General features: G+C 40.9%; 2 protein-coding genes across 10 annotated transcripts in view; both read right to left on the bottom strand.

Annotated features, from left to right (window-relative positions):
* Positions 1-2,870, bottom strand: part of marchf8 (membrane-associated ring finger (C3HC4) 8) — a 95,611-nt gene extending 92,741 nt beyond the window's left edge. The window contains exon 1 of one of the 4 annotated variants that reach the window (XM_085183092.1): positions 2,214-2,870. The gene's annotated coding sequence lies outside the window, so the exon portion shown is untranslated. The remainder of the gene's footprint in view (positions 1-2,213) is intronic. The other 3 variants (XM_085183091.1, XM_085183093.1, XM_085183095.1) reach the window with 3 other exon arrangements.
* A 4,569-nt stretch (positions 2,871-7,439) lies between these two features.
* zfand4 (zinc finger, AN1-type domain 4) lies at positions 7,440-20,229 on the bottom strand. Of its 6 annotated transcripts, XR_014877642.1 has the most exons (11): positions 19,955-20,229; positions 18,464-18,769; positions 16,886-16,961; positions 16,121-16,188; positions 15,806-15,992; positions 15,294-15,435; positions 13,503-14,738; positions 13,206-13,260; positions 12,927-13,022; positions 11,758-11,902; positions 9,169-9,283 (listed from the first exon to the last, which is right to left on the bottom strand). XR_014877642.1 is itself a non-coding variant. In XM_085183087.1 (10 exons), the coding sequence occupies exons 2-10, from the start codon at positions 18,645-18,647 to the stop codon at positions 8,383-8,385; spliced, it is 2,202 nt and encodes a 733-aa protein (XP_085039213.1). In that variant the 5' UTR covers positions 18,648-18,769; positions 19,955-20,229; the 3' UTR covers positions 7,440-8,382. The 6 variants fall into 6 exon arrangements, 2 of the variants coding, with proteins under 2 accessions (XP_085039213.1, XP_085039214.1); XM_085183087.1 differs by lacking the exons at positions 11,758-11,902; positions 12,927-13,022 and adding an exon at positions 7,440-8,518 and having other exon boundaries at positions 9,166-9,283; XR_014877643.1 differs by lacking the exon at positions 11,758-11,902.
* Between the last annotated feature and the right edge of the window lie 554 nt (positions 20,230-20,783).

The raw sequence follows: 20,783 nt of genomic DNA, 5'->3' as shown, positions 1-20,783 counted from the left end.
AGATGCATCGCGCAAGTGTTCCCTTCAGCTCAACAGATGGCCGCCCATCCTGAGCCTGTTCTGCGGAAGGTTTCTTCCTGTTAACATTCTCATAGGAAGTCTGTGGTCTTCCCTTTACAACATATTAAAGGCATAAGCTCTTCATGCTCCAAAGTGAAGCGCTCTATGATTAAGATTTGTTGGGAATTGGCACTACACAAATAAAAATGAACTGAATTAGTAAAGGCAGCTGCACTAACTACTTTAAGTTGAAAAATAAAAAAGTTAAATTATGGGATTTGGCAGGCAGCGACAGCCTCAGATGCCCTCTTCCTCCTCCTGTTCGGAATCATAATTACGGCCTTACTTTCTCATTTCCATCAGCACTCGGTTCTACCGGGACGACAGAGTCTGCTGACAGCTTCGTGCAGCGCCAGCTCTCCAATAGATGAAATTTCATGACTGCAGAATGATTGTTCAGTCGTCATTGTCGGAGGACACACAGTCAGCCGGTCACGAAAGAAGTCAAGAAATGGAAAGTAGACGGAGAGGGGAAGGCCGTCTTTATGCGTAATGTGGCCATAATGTAGACTTTATGTGGAAAATAATATGCTGGAACAAGTGTAGACAACACACTGGGTATCAAACGTCTGGACAAGAAAAAGATAAGAGAAAGTAGGCATAAAATGCTATGATTTCCTTGTTGTAAGGCATACGTACTCAGTAGGAAAACTCATGGGAGGAAAAAAAAAGTCACCTTTTTAGCTATAGGAAATTCCCATATTCCCAATTTCCTTTTTCTAATTTCAGATTTTTCTGTTGAGCATAAATTAAAAAACTAAATTAAACTCAGACTGCTTGCCTACAAAGATCACCATCTGTCGCTTCTCTTCAAACACTCCCTGTCAAAAATCACAAGAAAAAACACAATACAGTGTGAAGAAGGAGGATTATAGACAAAATTAGCATTTAGTTATCAGAACGTTTATGTATGCATACTACACATACCAGCAGCACGACGAGGCTCGTCATCACAACAAGCTCTCAGCAAAGAAATAACCCAAGCCTACAATAATGTATGACACAGACACCCAGCCGGTTCTTCCCCTTTTCCCCAGCATTAACCTAACAATAACCCCAAACCACAGAAAAATCCAACGCCGCAGCACAGATGGCATCAAAAGAACCGGTCTTTGACGTGAAGCTGAGATGTGTTAGCTCAAATTGAACATGAGTGAAGGGCTTGCCCTCCCATTTGGCAAAGCACACACCACGAGGATGAAGGGAGAACAGAAGGCTTTAAAGTACACTAGAGTGTTTTACTGCATGTTTAAAAGCTCTGAACAAACTGTAACACACAAGCAGGAACTGTACAGCAGAGCAGCACGCATCATGACGGGGGTGATGATGGAAACAACTGGAGAAAGCTGATCCTGCAGCCAATGAGAGGACAGAGTGTAATGTGAGAGCCACTGTGGCAATTAAGTGATCAGTGGGTTTGATGTCAACATTAAAGTCTTACCATTTAAGAAATAAATAAATAAAGTTCAATTCATATTTTCCACGTTACTGCGCAGATGTATTGTTGTTGACGTCAAGCTGAAGGCAAGAAACCAGAATCACTGGTGACACTGATCTGAAAAGCGCGCAGCGATGCAGGGCGCTGCTGCTGGCTTTATTATGGTTCATAATAAGGCGACACCCGGCTGGGCAGTGCGCCTCGTCGGACCTACAGAGAATACGAGATGCTCTCCGAGCCACAGCGAGCTGCTAAGATCACACCACGCCGATTTTTGAACATTAACATCCAAATCAGCATTGATCCGGTAAAGTCAGGACAGGAGTCCGCTGCTTTCTGAGTAATCCAGAAGGCACAGCACTGACAGCAAAACCCTAAGATGGGTTTTTAGCGGTATCGAACACCAATAAATTCTTTCTTCATCATCGAGTCTCATCGCATTCCAGCAGTATATTGTGGAATTGTGGGAGCGCGTTGAGGGATCTGGGAAAACTAACAAAAGGCTTGCTCGGGCAACATTACGTCTTCCTACATCGAGTCACACGCACACATCTACATGGACACACACACGCTGAATGCACAAAACAACGAGACAATAATTAATAACAGACATCTGAGCTGACACAAACACTCTGCTGCTGTTTCCCCTTTCTCTCTCTCTCACCCTCTTTTTGCTGCAGAGCGCACTCGCTCACATTAAACTGGATTTTCATACCTTAATCACAGCAGGGTACGAGTGACCGTCGTGAGGAACAGAGTGTCGGCTTCAAAAGCAGTCAATATAAAAATTTTAAAAAACAAAAGAAAAGGGGAAAACAAGAAAAAGCAGCAAATTCTCACGCTATCATCCCAGCATAGTTCAGAGGCACGTCCGAGCGACCCCCTCCAGCCGCCTCAGGTCGGATTTAATAAAGCGAGAGGCGCAGCGGACACGTTGGAGCCTCCTCAGCGTGGACGTACACATAACTGCATCGCAGCGAACGTTGCTCGTTGAACGTCGTAAAGACACACGAGAAGAAAACACTCACCGAATGTCGACGCGTTGTTTATTTCATTGCCCCCGCTGAGCAGCTGTTTGTAGTGGTGCGTCACCGACTTCCGCGTTAAGATGGAGTGGAAACAAAATGCAAGAAATAATTAATTTAAAGGACAGGCGGCGCACGCGGGCGAACTGACTGAGGGCTGTGCACTGCCGAGGAGAGGAGGATGGCGATGATGATGATGATGTGGTGATGAAGGTGACGATGATAGCTTTTGATGATCGTGATGGCAGTGAGGTGGAAAATGACCCCACCGTAGTAATTATAGTGATAGTGAATAACAATAAGTGCTAATTAAAAGGTGCCATAATCAGTATTTTATGCGACAAATGGTTCCCTGTGTAATTTTAAGGGTGTTACTCACAGTGAGAAGCCCACAAATATTCAAATTATGGCCTTTAACGTTTTGCTTTAGTGTCGAGCAGCAGTTTTAAAGAAAATCTGCAGCAGCCCATAAAATGATGGGCAAGCAGACAGAAAGTACCAGGTGAAAAGTATACCTCTGCATTTCTATGCATTTTCACTACAAAAGCTACCCTGCCAGTGTCGAAAGGGCGGTACCAGCACTGCTGTGTCTAAAGTTTGAACCACTGAATTGAGTGGCTTTGGGAGGGGCTTCCGAGAAATTTATCAGTGCGTGACAGATGCTCTGTAAAAATTGGTTGTCAAAGGGCACCAAAGGTAGAAGTGGCTCAAGAATGGTGCTTGGAACATCACAGGGTCATGAAAAAGTCTAACAAAGGCTCAACAGCCAAGGAGCCAAAAAAATAATAATTTCCTTCTGGAGTCTGTGGTTCATCAGCTGATGCACACATGACCACAACAGCGTGTTCTCTCAAGTGGCCAAAAACTAAATTTAAGTTGCATTATCATAGAAGTTGAAGCACCATCAGCTTTTATCGTTCCTGTTTGCCTCGTACAAAACAATGAGGTTAAAAAAATACATCCATTTTATTGGAGTCATCATGAAGATCTGTAATATATTCTTGACTCATGCAACCAACTCTGGGAAATTACATATCGTGACTAAGAAAGGGGCAGTCAAGGACACATATTTGTACCAATTTACCAGGCAACATGCCACATGTTAATTACAGATGTGCTGGTAGGTGGATTTTGCTCGCTTTAGACAGAGTTAGTCTCCCTGTTTCCCCCCATCTGTAGCTACACCAAACTACACACATCTTACTTAACACTCCATCAGAAAGAAACGATTAGACATTTCTTATTTTAAATGACATCACATAAAGTGATGACTACAACTTTTTAATTAAAAGTGCTCAAGTTTGTCACATTGTTCTAATATACTCAAGTAAAGACGTTTTCAGATAATAAATGTCTGGTTGTGTATCGTGACACTTCCAGCTCAAGTAAATCCCTGCTTGTGCTGTAACTCCACGCCAAGAGAGCCCCTCACTCGCAGTGCAGTATGTTGGGAGAGACTCAGTTGTTAAAGAAGGGAACGTATCCTCTGTTGACTCAAAGCCTGAGCTCTATCTCTGTGAAGCCTTTCATTGTGTTCAGCCTTATTACTGATGCGAAGTCCGCCGCTCTGTCCTTGGGGTGGGACAACAGCGCTTCTGTGCTCTGTCTGGACAAAGTGGGCACCTCAGAAACGAGTCTGCCAAACCGTCATGCGTGTGTCTCTGCGTCAGAGAGATACAGGCCGTCTTGCAGTGTGGTAGGGAGGATTGGGCCATGGCTTTTGTATTAAGTGGGCAGAGAAGCAGGCGAGTGAAGCACAGCTGTCCTGTTGATACAAAAAAGAAAGAAACACATTTACAGGATGAAAACATAGCTCTTTAACAAAAGGGAGAACAGAGCCAGACAGAGAATTGTATACCCAGCCCTAACAGTCTTTTTAGGAAGCAGCTAGAATTTCTCTCGAAAGAGATTAGAACAGGGTGTGTGTGTGCTTAAGTGGAAGGAACGGATGGTGTAAGAGCAGGGGGTTAACATAACAAGTCTCACTGAGTTAAAGATAAGCAGAATGTAAGCAGAAAGAAATAGAGAGGGGAAGAAAAAGGGCAGAGGAGGACAGAGAAAAGGTGGAGTTGGTACCCGGGTAGAACAATGTAGGATTAATTCTTCCCAGGAGGTCAGTGGTTCTGTCAGTAGGTGGGACCAAAACTGGGAGTTGGTGTAAAAGACAGCCGTGTGGTTTCAGTGTTAAGATTTCCTTGGCGAGTGTCTTTCGAGCTCTCTTACCTGCACATGAAACCCGTCAGACTAGCAGAGCTTGATCGCCCCAGTGTGCGAGTACATGACTCAGCAGTGTTGAGTCATGTGTATATTCTGAACACTTGGTGGAAAACGATCATGCTAGTTTGTGTTGAAACAAGCCTTTGTACTCTACGCACTTTTCCGTTTGTTGGTTTCAACATGTGATCGGTGTTCCTCATTGTGCCGGCACAAGCTAAGAGCAGTTCTTTATTCTTTTCAAATTTTTGTAGCCAACAGAACCCAAAGCATGGCTGAATACAGCATTTAAGAGTTCTAATGACAAAAAGCACACACACATTTTCAGGTACATTGTGCACTTTGATTGTCTTAATGGACTGTTTTTAAATGGACAATTAGTAACCTAAGATTTTGGATTCTGAAGGAGCCCTTTCCTATGAAAAGAGTCTGCCAAACCAGCATTTTAGTAATGCATATCATTGCTTTTACTCTCGGTGAGAATGATTTCTTCTTCTAAAAGCATGTTTGGAAAAAGAGAAAGAAAAAACATTGTTTTTCACTCGGTGGAAAATATAGACTTGCAGCACTTGGCAGAGTTGCAAACAGCAAGCTGAGCAATCCCAAAACAGAACAGTAGAAAATAAGCATTTGCTGGGTGTGTTTATGTGATACACTGCAAAGAAGCAGCTGAAGGAAACCGAATCAAATACTCAGACAAAACCTCTATATGTCCCGAAAGGTGCTCTATCATGTGGGAATGAAAAGAATCCCCTATTGGAAAAACTACTGCACTGACTTAGTGTTGCACTTTCATAATCCACAAAAAAAATCCACATCTTTCATGCTCAGCAACACAGTTTGTGTTGCAGGCTCTCCTAAAAAATGTATTGTCTCCAAAACTAAGCCAAAAATAATGTGCCTTAAATCTAAGTGAGTTATGTAAAGTTCATTTTGTAAGCTTGTACCTTTAGGTCAGTGGCTGTTTAAAAGTGTGTTGGCTGCTTTCTAAAGGTTTCTGGGAAACTTCCTTACCTTGGGAAGTTTCCCAAGGAAACAAACTGTCCTCAGCTGGTTCTGAAACCAGCTGAGGACAGTTTGTTTTCTGTTTATCTGCATGCTACAGCACAACAGGCTATGAAAGTCAGCCACTATTTCAGGTCAGGACACTACCAGCAATTTTACAGAGTAGGGTTTTTATATAGTCATCAACTGATAAAACTTTGTGTATACCAAAATAATGAAAAGGAAAAAAACCACAACATGTTTGCAATTGACACGCTGATTCTATTATGTGTACACACACACACACACACACACACACACACACACACACACACACACACACACCATACTCACTGTACTTCCCACCTGACTACAGCTAAGGTTCATAAGACTGTAATGAGCTTTGCACATATTTGGTCATAAATCAGAGAATTGGAGAAGCGATGAAAGGCATTGATGAGACGGCACACGCAGTATCCAGGCTTTAGCCTACGGCAGCCATCACCACCACTTGAATCCACCTCTGACTACTCAGCCAGTAGCTTGCTAATTTCCGTTTAATGTTCTAAAAACTACATTTTCATGTATTACTTTCACCACTTTCACCAATCTACGGCCTCCTGTTGCTGCACTGATGAGTTTGAAATGAAATCAGCCTGATGCATTATTAGGTTATAAACTTCATCCTTTTTACTTTTTTAAAGTACCTGCCCATCTCCAGGTTTAGGTGCATTTATCTGCCAAGAGAGAATAAGCAGTATATGCTGCACAGCCCAATTATAGCAGATCAAAGCCAGGCAACACGAAGGAGGAAAGTGGGGATGAAAACAGCGAGACGTGATTCAGGACAGGGTTTGTTTGCTTCACAGGAACAGCACCCAAAGTGGGAGTAAAGTGAATAATAAATAGAGCCCCCCACTTTTCATTCATTTCATCAGAGTGAATCACAAGCAAACAAAGACAACATATTTCTGTTCTGAGCAACAAGAGTGTTCTCATATTTACTGACTGCTGAACTAGCCCCACTCCACAGGATTAACCTGTGTTTCAGATGTGTGCGTGTAAAACTACAGCTCTCTCTGAGCATTGTTTTGGGTGGACATTTAAATATGTGATCAGAAGGCTTTTAAGCAATTTGCTTTAATGTCTCAACCCGATCAGAAAGCTTCAAGCATGTGATGAAAATAAAAACTGTGTAGCAACAAAAGGACATGTTTGTCTCTCAAAGTTTACATGTACTCATCATGGGCATGGATGTCATGCTAATTCTGGGCTTTTGATGATTTCTAGATATTCAGGAACAACCCAGGAACCACCAAGGTTCAAGCTTGCCATGAACCGGTAACTTAGCTCATGAAGGCAAGCTTATACATTTACTGAGGTTTAAAAATGTTCAACTTGTCAGTAAGGAGCTAGCTGAGGGTCTGACTCGGCAGGAGGGGTTATTTAATGACAAGAAACAGAAACCCTTTCCCCTCATACTTCACAGCACCGTGATGAGGACTATTACTGGGAGAGAAAGGTCAAATATTCAGTCTGCAAGTCTTGAGGAACCGAAACAGTGAAGCTTGAAGGCACTGCGTGGAAATGACAAGAGGAGCTCCGGTAAGAGGGTGAAATAAGCATTTCCCTCAAGAAAACAAAGTCTTCTATCAGAATGATAATTTTAGACCAGCTGTTGGATTTCAGCCAAACAAAAATGATGCACAGAAAGAAACTTTCTGGAAAGAAACTTTATTAGATCAAACCCCTGTAGATACTTTACGAGCATTTAAAGTTTTTGAAACAGCTGAGCAATAAAAAAGACTTACAAAAGATTTTTTTTATTTATTTTTTTTTAAATGGCAATCACCTCACTGTAGACACAAATACCATAACCAACACCCACTCCTAATACAGTTTACTCAATAGGCAAACAGATTACTGACATCCACACCTACACACACTGCATACTTAACCCTATTTTTAAAAACCAACCTGTAATTTAAATAAATCATTAATAAATATTAAGTATTTTATCATTAGGTGGGTGTACGGTTCTCTTTTTAGGAAGATTTCATTAGTGATGCCGGTATGTATGTGCCCATGTAAGAAAGATATTTAAATGTGCAGAATACAAAAAAAGTAATATTGAAGAGGACAACTAACAGTAAGACAAACACAGAAACGTACGCCACCTTTCCCTCACAAGGAAAGTCAAATATATAAATATCATAGTTCTAAAGTGCATCTCTCAAAGACTTGTCAAATGAAGTCGCCCCGATTAAAAACAAACAACAAAAAAACCCAACAAAAGCCTAAAATAGGTATGTCTGAACGTGCAGCAGATATATTTAGCAAAAACTACCTACGTACATGCACAGATTTTTTTTTAATGCAATGAAAAAAAAGGCAAAAGATAAAAAAAAGGGGGGGGGGGGAATACACTTTCACATTATCAAGAGGTGATAATTCTGTGCCGTTTCAGTCCACTGGTTTGTTCACACTTGGCTTTACAGAATATTTTATTTAAATTTTAGCAAACTTGGCTGATTAAAAAGAGCACACAGTGGTGTAAAAGTTCATTCTTTCCTTTACAAATTCATTTGCAGAATCGCTTCCATCCTGCAAGTTTTAAACGTCTTCACTCCTCATCCCCACGTCTGAGACAAGGTTGCAAGTTTAGATCTTAGGCAGCTTGGGAGCACTGATAAGGGGGTTGGTCTCTTGCAGAAAGCGCCGTCCGGCACCCTTGTAATCATAAGTGCAGTCATGTGTCTCTGCGTAGCGGTGAACTGCACAGAAGTTCTGACCGCACCTGTAAGATTTAAATAAACATTCAAGTTTGTATGCAAAATATATATTTTTATAGTACATTCCTCTTGAGACTTGATAGTCAGTAAATTAAAAAACAAATAACAAAATCCCCCTTCAGCAAGCTGTTTGCTGCATAAATGTGTAAATGCAAAGTCTAGTTTTTCTTTCCTTACTAAACAATTTCTTAAGTGTGGTTACACCTCTTCTGCCCTCCAATTTGATTAATTTATTAGCACTAATAGAGTAAATTGCATTACTTGTTTAATCACAAAGGCTTACAGTTTGACTAAAGCGGTAGTTGGGAACATAACCACTTCAAGTATTAAATGTTAAGAGATTACGCAGTGTTGCATCAGATTCAGTGTGTAGCCCTGGACAAGGCCCGAGAGGGACAAGTAATCCATATTAATGTGGTGAGGAGAAACTTTGATAAAGCTAATAACTTGTGACAGAAAAAGCAGCGCACAGAGATGTGTTATCATTGGGGATATGGCAGTAGGACAAAACGACGAACAACGAAAAGACCGCTTTGTACTAAAAGGCTCGCTTCAAGGACGAGACTGACAAAACCGGGGGTGAGATGTGATTTAGAGGCAGACAGCAACTGTGTGGGGTGAGCGCAGCTGGAAATGCGGCTGGTACTTGTACCTGCACTCATAGCTGGTGGCCAGGCCAGTCTTCTTGCCACAGAGGAAGCAGTGCTTTGAGCTCTTCTTCTTAGTGCCTGTGGGAGCTTTGACTGGAGGTAGGTGGTATGTTGGAGTGCCTGAAAGAAGAGGAAAGACTATTTATTTATAAGACAGTTGCCAAAGACGAACGGCTGATCAGACAAAACAGTGCAAGCCAAAAGCGCATGGACCCATATTCATAAAGCTACATTTGGCTGTTTGCTTGTCACAGTGGGTAACTCCACATTTGATTTGGCAACTCCAAAAAGAGAATTTGTGTCTCCCACTAGAATCAAACTACCAACCTTTTGCTTGCCAAGCAAATGTATTAACCACTAAACTACAGAGCCGTTATGCACCTGTAATCATGTATGTTTAACAAAAAACAACAACAACAAAAAGCAAGAGTCAGTCTTCTTACATTGATCTCATCAGGCTAACACAGACAGATCATTAACCCTAAAAGCCGTTCACATCTTCCATCCAGCTGAACCCTCAAAACCGGTAGCTTATCTGCGCTTGTGGTTAATTATTATTTGCAGAGGAAATTTCTAATCCTCCTTGCTGTCAATCTAGGTCTTAGATGTTTCATGCTCATATCTCCCATCATCCAGCAACAGCACTAAGGAACTGAGGTTCTCTTTGATGCTTACAAATCACTATCTTTTAAAAGGGAATATAATATACCCCTGTACTAAGAAACAAGTGCATACAAAGATTATTCCAATATGGATTTCAATTTAATGTACAGGTATCACAAAAATCAAACAACAGGGCACATCATGATGGTATGTTTCCCAGCTTTTTTGTTTTAAAATGTGTGTACAAAGCGCAACTGAATATCTTAGGCACATTATTCACTTTTTGACAAATCACTTCCCTGTAATTTAGACCCTTTTAACCTTCCCTATACCTCAAATTTGCTCAGGTTAGATCCATCGCAGCAGTCACAGAGGAATAAAAATGCTAGATCAACACAGGAGTCACAAAAAAAGAGGAAAAGAGCACTTCTCATCATTTAATGCTCTGGGGAATGTTGTACTTCTCACTAAACTGCATCAGGCACATCAAGCAGCTGTTTTCACCAGCTGTCAAAAGGCAAAACACCTGTTGTGACATCACAAACTGGAGGGTGACCAAAAATGTTTTTCAGTCTCAGAAGCTCAGCCATCGGGCTTTTCTCTGACCCTTTTCCTGCCATTTAACTGAGTGCATAGAGTTATTTTCATATCGTGTATTATTTCAGCAATGTCAACCGGTAAAAACAAAAATCACAATGGTGTTATTTTAACAAGAGTTTCTAAGCACGTCTTCACAGTTATTTTAAGGTTGGTTTTAATAAAGTTTGCATTGTAAAAATTGTTAATCAGGGAAACCAGATGTGTTGTTGTAATTTTAGTTTTAGGCAATAAAAACAAACAAACAAAAAAAGCAAACAGCCTGCGTTTTTGCATCAAATATCTTTCTATGAAGAAACCGAGCATAAAATACATGATTCATTTCTTTAGTCAGGAAACACTATTTTGTCAGCGTGTACCCGTGATAATCCTGTCTGTGGAAGCATTCAGCTCTGTGAGCCAAAGGGGATGTGGGGACATACAGATAAAACTGACGGCTCTGTGATCAAAGTACAGCAAGCTTGCCGTCAAGCAGGTTGGGGTATGGGATTGGATTTTTATTTGTTTTGTACGCTTTCTTCTGTATGCCATCATGTGTCTGCTACCAGACAGTGTTCAGCTACAGCCAGTGTCACTCGCATTATCCACATTGGGTTTTTGTAGTAAGCCGAACTTCATATTGTTTACATTTAATTAAGTGTGTTCCCAATTAATTTTTCTAATCTTTATAGTGCTCACTTAATTCAGGCGAGCTGATATGTAAATTTGTGTGTACACAGCAGAGGGAGACTAGCATTTCTGATGTTCTGCCATAGATCAGTCCCTGGTGTCAGAATAAAGGTTCCAGTGATTTAATGGAGCACCGTAAGAGGTTTGTGGAAGTTGGTTTATCTGATACCTTCATAAATCAGAAGCGCATGCAAGGTGAAATGAGTTTAAATACACAGGCCCTATGTATTTTCTATATAATTATTTATAATTGGACAGTTGAGGCTCTACAACCAGATCAGTGATGTTCAGTAGCTTATCTAGCTCACAATCATTAGTAGATTACGATCCAATTTATAGGTTACCGTAATATGTGAAGTATAGAAATTAACGACAATTAAAATTGCAGGAACAACAAATGTGACCTTGAGCATAACTCGGGTGCTCAAGCAAAACTGTCCCATTAGCTGATCTTTGTGTTCAAGTTTGATTAAATTCTGACCAATATTAAAGGAAGCAGAGTGATTCTTGTGAATTGTGTAGGGAGGGACAGACAGTAAAAGCCTCATGCACTCATTGGTTCACTCATTTAGCTAAGGAGTAACAAATTAAAAACTTAATTTATTACTGGGAAATAATAGCATCATAAGAGAAAGTGTTGCCATAACTTTACCAGCCTTGTTCTAAGGAAGACTCTGGAAAGCAGTTCAGGACACACACAACCTAAAGTGCACCTCTATAGTTACCTTGACTGACCAACTGCATATAACAAAATCTAGAGACCTTGCTGCAGGGGCTTGAGCTCGAGTATTGCTTAAACCAATTCCAGCCTGTCATTCAGCCCACTCTGTCTCCGCTTTCCTGCCTACTCTCTGCTATGTCCTGTCAAAGCTAAAATGACAAAAAAACAACAAAAAAACGAAATTAACACTATAAAATAAAAAAGCTTTTCAATAATTACATCTTTTTTTCGAAACAAACACAAAATGTAATAAATAAATAAATAAATTTGATTTCTCAGTTTAAGCATAAACAACTGATCCCTGAATGATGTAAAGAACTTTGGTAAGAAAACAAGAGAACCCCTGAGCTGAATGCCGAGTACTATACTGTTTATAATGTGAGAATATCCTCCATTAGTACTGAGGTAGATGGTACAGGACTCCTCTTTTTACAGTGAAGTGGAAGATAGATTTGCTTTTAAAGATACCATGAAGGAAGCACTTGATAACTTTGAGGCAACACTTTAGGTGATAATATACACAAACTATCCCTACTTTTTCAGATCCTGATTGAAGACATCAACATGGAAGGGTCAAACCCCAAAAAGATACAAAAACCCTACCCTATCCCTGGTAGAAACACACACACAATTTTGTACACAGTACTGTACAAAAGTCTTGAGCTGCCCCTCATTTCTTTAGCTAGGAAAATGGAAAAGAGACACAGCAGACATATAGTATTTCAGGCAAAAACAGATTGTCCAGTTCTAACACAGCCTGAACTCTCTTAAGAAAGCTTTCTTGTAATTTATTTACATAGTCATCAGGACTCCAGGCTTCTTGAAGTACATTCAAAGCTCTGCTTTCCAGATGGTACTGCATGGTGGATCAGAATCTGACAGTACTCTGTGTTCCTAATTCCATCAATTATGACAAGATCCCCACCATTTAGGCCCAAACTATGCCTATGCTGCTAGTAATAAAGTGTCCAAAGATACAAATTAAATTTGCTTTTTTGCAAAATTGTCAGCTGTAAGTAGGCACAATACTGGTTCCTCATTAGGTGTCTTTTCTATGCTTCAATTATTCCTTGGTTCAATCCCCCACCTGTGATAATCATGCCCTCATTATTCAGTGTATTGGTCAGCATGTATTAATTATTTTTTTTTTAACAGACCAAAGTAGCAACTTACAAATAAGTCAGCATTTTGCTTGGAGAATTAAAATTCTTGTAGCGCTGACAGTACACACTAAGGTCTTCTACTCAGCTACACTGTATGTGACTGCGCCTATAAAAGGACACCATGTTAACTCACAACTGTTCATTTACAATCTATACCACCAGAGCATAGCAAATGATGTTGCACTTTGCTTCAAAATTCACAACTCAGATGTCCATTCAAACCACAACAATGCTAAAATTTCTTAAGCTAGTACTTTATAAACGCTAATGTCGTTTGCGCGTCCCTTACCTACAGTCCCAAATGAAGTCATGACTCCTCCAGCTGATGCAAGAGTGCTGGTGGTCTGAGGAAAGAGCAGAAATATTAAATGTTTTTTTAAGAGTGTAAAACTAAAACAACTGCAGCCTTCAACTTTTTTTTTTTTTTTTTAAAAGTGATTTTCTAAAAAATTGTTTTGAATGACTTCAACACTGGCTGACCACACAAATACTAAAAAAAACCCCAAACCAACAAAAAACTTTTTAGGGTAACTCAATTCCACAAATTCAATCTTAGCAGCTAATGCTGACACTTATCTGTACTCACCATGTAAGAAGCTGATGCTGGGGGTAATGGTGACATTTGCCTTATGTGATCATCCTGCATAAGTCTGTCAGCAGGGATGGATGGCAACCTGGCGCCACGGCTGCCCTGTCCTGAGGCAGTTGCAGGAGACAAAGCCAGTGCAAGTCCCAGACTCTCTCCAAAACGGTCCCTGCTGCTGCCGCCGCTGATGTCTAGAGCCCTTGTGGAAAGAGAAGCCAAGAGCTCCGAGCTATTGAGAGACCCCACTGGCTCCTTATACGCTTGGTTTGCCACCTTAGTGATGTTTCTTGCTTCCCTCTTAGAGATGAGCTCTAGCCTTTTGCCAGGTGACTCTACTTTAACACCACAAATGCGTGGTGGATGAGTTGACAAGGTGGTTGAAGAGTGAGGAGATGTGCTGCCTTGTTTTGCTGAGGATTGTGCTTGAAGATTAGGCTGTAAACAGGAAAGTGTGGACTCAAAAGGCTGAGACAACAGTCTAGCTGAAGGTGACAGTGAGGCGGAGGCAGGTAATGCTGAGGGAGGGCTGATATGAAAGGATGTGCTAAGCTGTGTCCCATCAGCTCTGCTGGTGAGAGTTTCATTTGTCCCACGTGTCCAGGGACTAACGGGGGAGGGGGAATGTGGCAGTTGGTGCTGAGCCTCAACCTCGCGGGTCTGACAACCTCCCTCTGGCTGGGTGGACACATCCAGACTCAGAGGATCTGACAAGTCACCAAATGGAGATCCAGGTTGAGTTGGTGCTACAAGCCCAACAGTTTCGTCCAATACACCCAGCCCAAATGATTCCCCTACAGGTTCAACTGGGTCAAATGTGGCATCAGGTGGCCCCCTGGTACACAATGGAGGGAGCTGAGGGTATACGCAGTCCCTCATCAACCTAGTGCTGCCAATGTCCAACCGGGACACTTTAGGAGGTGGGCGGATCTTGGCAAAAGGTGGGCATGTCTCCCATGGCTCCTCCTCCTGAAGCATATAACAAGACGGGGAGGAGAAAGAGGGAGGGGGTCGTCTAGGGATGGGCAGATGAGCGGAGGTTGCAGCAGGAGAGGCCAGAGAGGGGTCTACGGATTCATGGTCTACAATTGGAGGTAGAGGGGCATTTGACTGCCAAGGCTGGTTGATCTGAGTGAGTGAGCGCAAGAGGCGATGATGGTGTCGAGTGTTGGAAGGTCCAAAAGAGCTGCCACAGGGATGAGGGCTGACAGGGGCCCGTGGTTTTACCTTTGCAGACTTCTACAGGACAGAGACATGGACAGAAATGAATAGACGGAGTTATATCAGATGATTATCTTAAGTGTATATTTACCCATGTTGAAAAAAAACCCCATCATACCACTGACTAGATTTAAGATTATTGCGTAAAATTGATGAGTGCTAAAGAAAATGTAGGGCCAGCACAGCTGAATCTAACACAGCTCTACCCTCTTACTAACGAAGGGAAATTAGTGTTTGGTGCTTCATATTGGCTTCATGCAAAAATATCATTATCACTCTTTAAAATAATCAGAACTAATCAAAAGTGACTAGACTATTAGATGTAATTTGATTTTATTCCTTTCCTGATTAAAAAAAGATCAAAACATTACAACACAAAATATTAAGCAGCAAATACTGAAAGAGCATTACATCGTAATACAGAAAGCTCTGTACGCATAAGGCAAACACAGATAATGGATCCAAGGTTTATATATTCACTTCCGCATACACGGTATCATGCCTCAGCCTGATAAAATATGGCAGACAAATGACAAAATGTCATTGATTTTCTTTGATCTCAAAGGTTCCTACCTTCTTGTTGAGGTTCATGTCCTCCATCTTGGCTTTGAGCAGCTTCATTTTGGTCATAGTGATGGAGTTCTCAAGGCTCTGCTGTGCAGCTGTAGAACTCTCTCCATCTTCTTCGGCATACACATTGAACACAGAGCCACCACTGGAAAACACAATGAGGGAAGAGAAATAAAAAAAACAAAAAACAACGACAACAAAAACAAAAATACATTAGCAATTCAGTGTTACAACATTTAATTGACACAAAAACAAGAAAAAAAGCCCATAAATCCAGCTGTAACTATTGACAGCTAAAACTAAATATCGTACAAAGTCTGTATAATTATACTTCACACATTGACACATTTAATTGTTTTCTCAAAAGAAATAGAAACATTTCTGCTGTGGTTATTATCATGCATGATCATGTGACCATGAAGAGTACAAATTTCTAATCACAATCCAAATTGTGTGCATATTTACAGTATGTGGAAAGATCATATAAAATCAAAAATAAAACAAACTATGACAACCTCAGAGATTCAGATACGGGGGTCAGGGTACCATCTCCCCTGTCGACCACACGGAAGACATTTAGTTGGTCCCCCTCACGATAGACCACAAACGTGACCTGCTTGTTAGCCAGGTTTTTCTCCCAGCCTTCCTCCTTTGTGCTGTCCATCAGGTCAGCCACTTCTTTAACTGGATCCTCCATGGTTACTGACAAAAGAAGAGAGGGGGTTTAAACTGCAAAAAAACAAGACACTTTACGTAATTTAATAAAAACAAGGAAGCAGATTAAAACCAAAAGCATAAAAACACTGACTACAGTTTGTCAGTCTTCTTACCTCTCCTGGTGTTAATTGGGCCTCCTCTCATAGCTAAGACCAGTTTCAAAGTGCAGCCCTCTGCAATGCTGCAAACACAAATCAAATGATAATTAATACATAAATGCCATACCAGTAATATTAGTGCAAATATTATGAAAGAAAAGGAAATAATGCATGTACTTGGAGGGTAAAATGCTTTACTTCTGAAGCAGAGGCCCTGATTTAAAGTAAACAGCACTTCAAGGAACAGGATGTTTTCCAGATGAACTTAAGTACAGGAACGGGAATCCCACTGGAACATTTGGCGCATATGAGCAGATGTTTCATCGCCTACTCTATCCCTCTGCTTCACAAACTTAAAAAGCATGCTGCAGAGTGTGATAGGGGAGCTGAACGAGATCTCACCAGAGGCTGTTCATGTGGAAAATTAAGTGACAAACATTCATAACAATACCACCATCTGCAGCCAGCAGAGCACTGAAGGATGAGTTCTGCATCTCATAAACTGACAAGAGTGGATAGGGCAAATTCTCCAAATATGCTGTTTGTCTCACCCAATGCCACATATCTGGCTCATCTACAGCATGCTGAAGTGAATTATAAGTGAGTCACCACCACAGCAGGAAGGCTTTTAATGTGCACCTCCAAATGACACTAGATTTTCACAGAAAATTTTTAAATGCTTCCTGTCTGTAACTGCTCTAACAAGCTCCCCTGTATTTGTGATTTTGCCTTGACAGCAGTGCTCTGAAGGACACAAAGGGTCAGGAAGAACAGTTTTACCCGTAGTCATGTAGGCAATGTTCATCGTCCAGCTCCAAATTGTTCCAGATAAGGTGTTGCTGGGCAACAGGGATACCTTTACAGTCAGAAAGAAGGCAGGAGAGAAAACAACCAAAGTTGACAAGGACCTGTTCATATTTGATAGACAAAGTTCAATTACCTGACAGACATGCTCCAATCACAAGCAATTGCACATGACTAAAGATGATTAATGTCTGCCCCCTAAAGACAAAACTAAGCAATCACAGAAGCAATGACGACTTAAACATGGAGGCAAATAAAAATAAACTATTTATGAGCTAGAATGTCAGCTAATGCTGTATCTAAAACTATTGGATACGTGTCTAAATTGAAACATTATTCCAAGTGGGACCAAAATAACAAAACTCCAGTACAAGACTGACAGGCTACTGAATACAAAGGCTCTCTAGAGGTAATGCTTGGAATAAGAAGTAGTGTATGAGTAGGAAGCTCTCAGGAAGCTCTTTGTGCCCACAATCAGTGAACTCACTGCCCCGGTGCTGGAGGTGAGCCAGCGTTAGTGAGCAAGCAGTGGTCTCTTCATTGCAGAGTGATATGCTCATATGCTCACAAACACGCAGGCCTGGCTGATAGACCTCATCACACGCAGAGGGCTTTCTGACCACAAATGAAGAATAGCGGGGAGGAATGCAGATACTCAAGGTCAGCTTGATGCTTTACTAAGCAACCTTAAATTTTTGGGGGGAGTGTAAAAAAAAAAGATTTCTATGTATTTGTATAAATGGAAACAAACAATTATGTCCTAATACAATCCATGTGGCCAAATTCTTTCTAACACAGAACAGATTTTCTGTCCATTTTTGGTGCCTCTGCCATTTCTCTTGAGACAAGCCAGCAGATTTGCTGTGGTAATGATAATATAAGGAAAATTCAGCAAACACACTGACCTTTTCACAAGGTTTTGAATGTCACAGGAAAGTCTATCTACAAACTGTAGATTAGTTTGGCGATGTGACTCAGCAAGCTCATCGCTTTTGCTCTCATTTTGTACAAACAACTGGAACAATAGCAATGCTCTGGGTCAGAGTGACCGTAAGTTTAACAAGTACCCAATGCTGGATCATGAGGCATGGGATTTAAATTAGGACAGATCGTTCCAAATTTATTTTTTCCAATTTCATCCAATGGGGATAATTCAGATTTCAAATTAAACTGTACAACCCCAATCAAGATTAATCAGGTCATACAGTAATAAATATTGCAAAAACGCAGTGTAAACTTGAGTTTGATTCTTTTCCCCCCACTTATTTTTAAGCTTCATTACACTTGAAAACAATCTGTAATTTAAGTCAACAATACAAATAACTAGAAAATTATAGCATCCAGAATTGTGTAACTCTGTCTCTACAGAGCAATGCAGCACACCTCAGAAAGACCTGACTAATACGATGGCAAAATGTATGTCAAAGGTTTTACAATAATCTGTGCATCCATTTTTTCCCCAAACAGTACAATAATATGTTTTGTAAGATAACAAACCTACCCTGAAGTGCAAACTACTGCAACATACAAACTAAACATTAGTGAGCTCCGTACCTTCCAATCTCTGGATCTTTGCTTTGACTGAAATGACAGCCTCAAAGGGCAACACGCGCAGCTCAAAACAGGTCCCTGTCAGTGTCTCTATAAAGAGCTCCATAGTGTCATAGAAAGGGAGCTTATATTGAAATGCTCCCACGCTATCGTCATTGAAGAAGGGAGGCTCCTTCCTGTCGGTCATCTTGGCAGAGTGGGAGAATGACTTTAGGAAGGTGGTGAAATGGTGGGGCTGCCCCCAGATGAGGGAGAGAGAGAATGCTCAGTGACCTCACAACTGTCGCACATCATGCAAGATGACCACATCTGTGAGGAAAGAAACAACAAGTTAACATCACAATGTAAAATAGAATAGCATAGCCTTTTATTGTCATTGTATATGTACAACAAAAGTGTGGAAAAACCTTCATTTAATCAACACCAACTTAGAAGTAGAAGCACTGGCACTTACTATTGGGTTGAGCATCCACAGTCAAGCATCAAGGTCATTTTTGTCTACACGTGCATGTTGTACCATTTTTTTTTTCTTGCTTTAATGATTGGGACGTATATCTAACGATCAACAACTGGTAGTATGCAAATTTACATCAGTCATTACTGCACGTGCAATGAAAAACTGTCCTAAAAAGCAAAACTGCATTGTTGTGTTTGTAATTATTTAGCAACTATTTTAAGATAAAGGATATTATTAGTATCAGGAGACACATGCAACCTTCTCATAAAATATTGAGGACATCATTAAAAGGGCCTGGCCAAAATTCAAGAAGATCAGATGTGTTACATTAGCCCATTATTGGTATGAGGTGTCCTGTGACTGACCACAGCCTTTGACAGCACAGCTCTTCGGTCACATGACTCAAAGAGCATCATCCAAGATAGAACCTGTGTGAGATGTGTTTTATTAAGAGAGACAGATAAAGGGGGGGAGAAGGGACAAAGACCAGCAATATATGTATATTTGTCATTTTCGTTTCGATTGAACTGATTCAAAACGTACTAAAACCAGATTGCCATTTGAACGCAACATGTCATCTTCACTTGAGACCCTACAGGCGTCTATCTGCTGGTAACCAGTGGAGCCCAAATATATGGCATAAAAACTGAATATGAATAGTCTTGTCTAAGAAATTTCGGTAAACGAGGCCTCTGGTGTACTCTTTCAGACATTAGGGAGTTTCTAAAACAACCCATTCGCTAAAGGAACCTGTTAGGTTGCAGTTTTAAAGACAAAGATATCTACACATCGCCTTCAGGCATATCCAACCGTATACAAAAGACCACAAACCCACAGAAGCAGCCACGGGCCATGTAGGAAGACATGAACTCTGTTAGCTAGCTGCCTGACAACGGAGATTGATGGTTTTAGTACAATTCCAGAAGCTAACATTAACAAGCAAAGGTCATACAGGCCGTTTTAACGCCCCGCAGCTTTTTTTCCCCAATACGGCGTAAACATGAATGACGTTCGCAGTATTGATCAAACCCGCTTACCAGTATCTGCTGCAATAACACGGTGGGAAGCCCGTCTAGCCGACGCTGCTAACGGTAGCTTTCGTTGCCATGTTAGCCAACAACTCAAACAATGGCTTTCTCAACCGCTGGCTAGCAGACTGCTAGGCTACTTTCACGGGCTTCAGTTCTGTCCGTCCATCGTCGAGGCCACCGTTACATCCAAAATTAAGCAGCACCTCATCGTGTTAAACCACGAAAACGACACACGGAGCAAACCGTCGACCCGTATCTGTCGCCGCGGCCCTCGGTTGGCGACATACCTGTCAAAGACGGAGAACAACACCTTTCCGACTTCCCTTGACTGACACACAAAGGGACCAATTGACGAACGACGAGGTGGGCGGGACAACGAATCATTGCGAACAACACCAAATTCTTTCACTTTACACAGCATAAAGCCCTTAAACAAAGCATACAGTTTATGTACAGCAGTCGGTTTATCCATCAGACCTGACTTAAAACCTTTAAAATATTTATTTAGATCACTAGAATTGTTTTTCAAGTTTCTAAATAAATAAGTGCATTTAAAATCATTCATCTTATGTGTTTATCTAAACGTGTACCAATTTGTATATTTCTATGTCACCAAGCACTTCTTATACTACAGAAAAGGCTGCTATGTCAAGCACAGAATTTGGTATCACGAGTTAAAGCTTAATTTTTTAATTTAATCAAGAAATGTAACTAAATTAAAATCCCCCCTTTTACCTTTAATTTTGGTGACTTCAACCGAAGAATACAAATAAATAAATAAAAATAAAGTAAATAAAATCACAGAATCTTAATCTTAATGTAAAATCATAACTGC

Source organism: Neolamprologus multifasciatus, chromosome 13 (genome assembly GCF_963576455.1).
Source record: "Neolamprologus multifasciatus chromosome 13, fNeoMul1.2, whole genome shotgun sequence".
Lineage (NCBI taxonomy): Eukaryota > Metazoa > Chordata > Actinopteri > Cichliformes > Cichlidae > Neolamprologus > Neolamprologus multifasciatus.
This window is presented reverse-complemented; position numbering and strand designations above follow the sequence as displayed.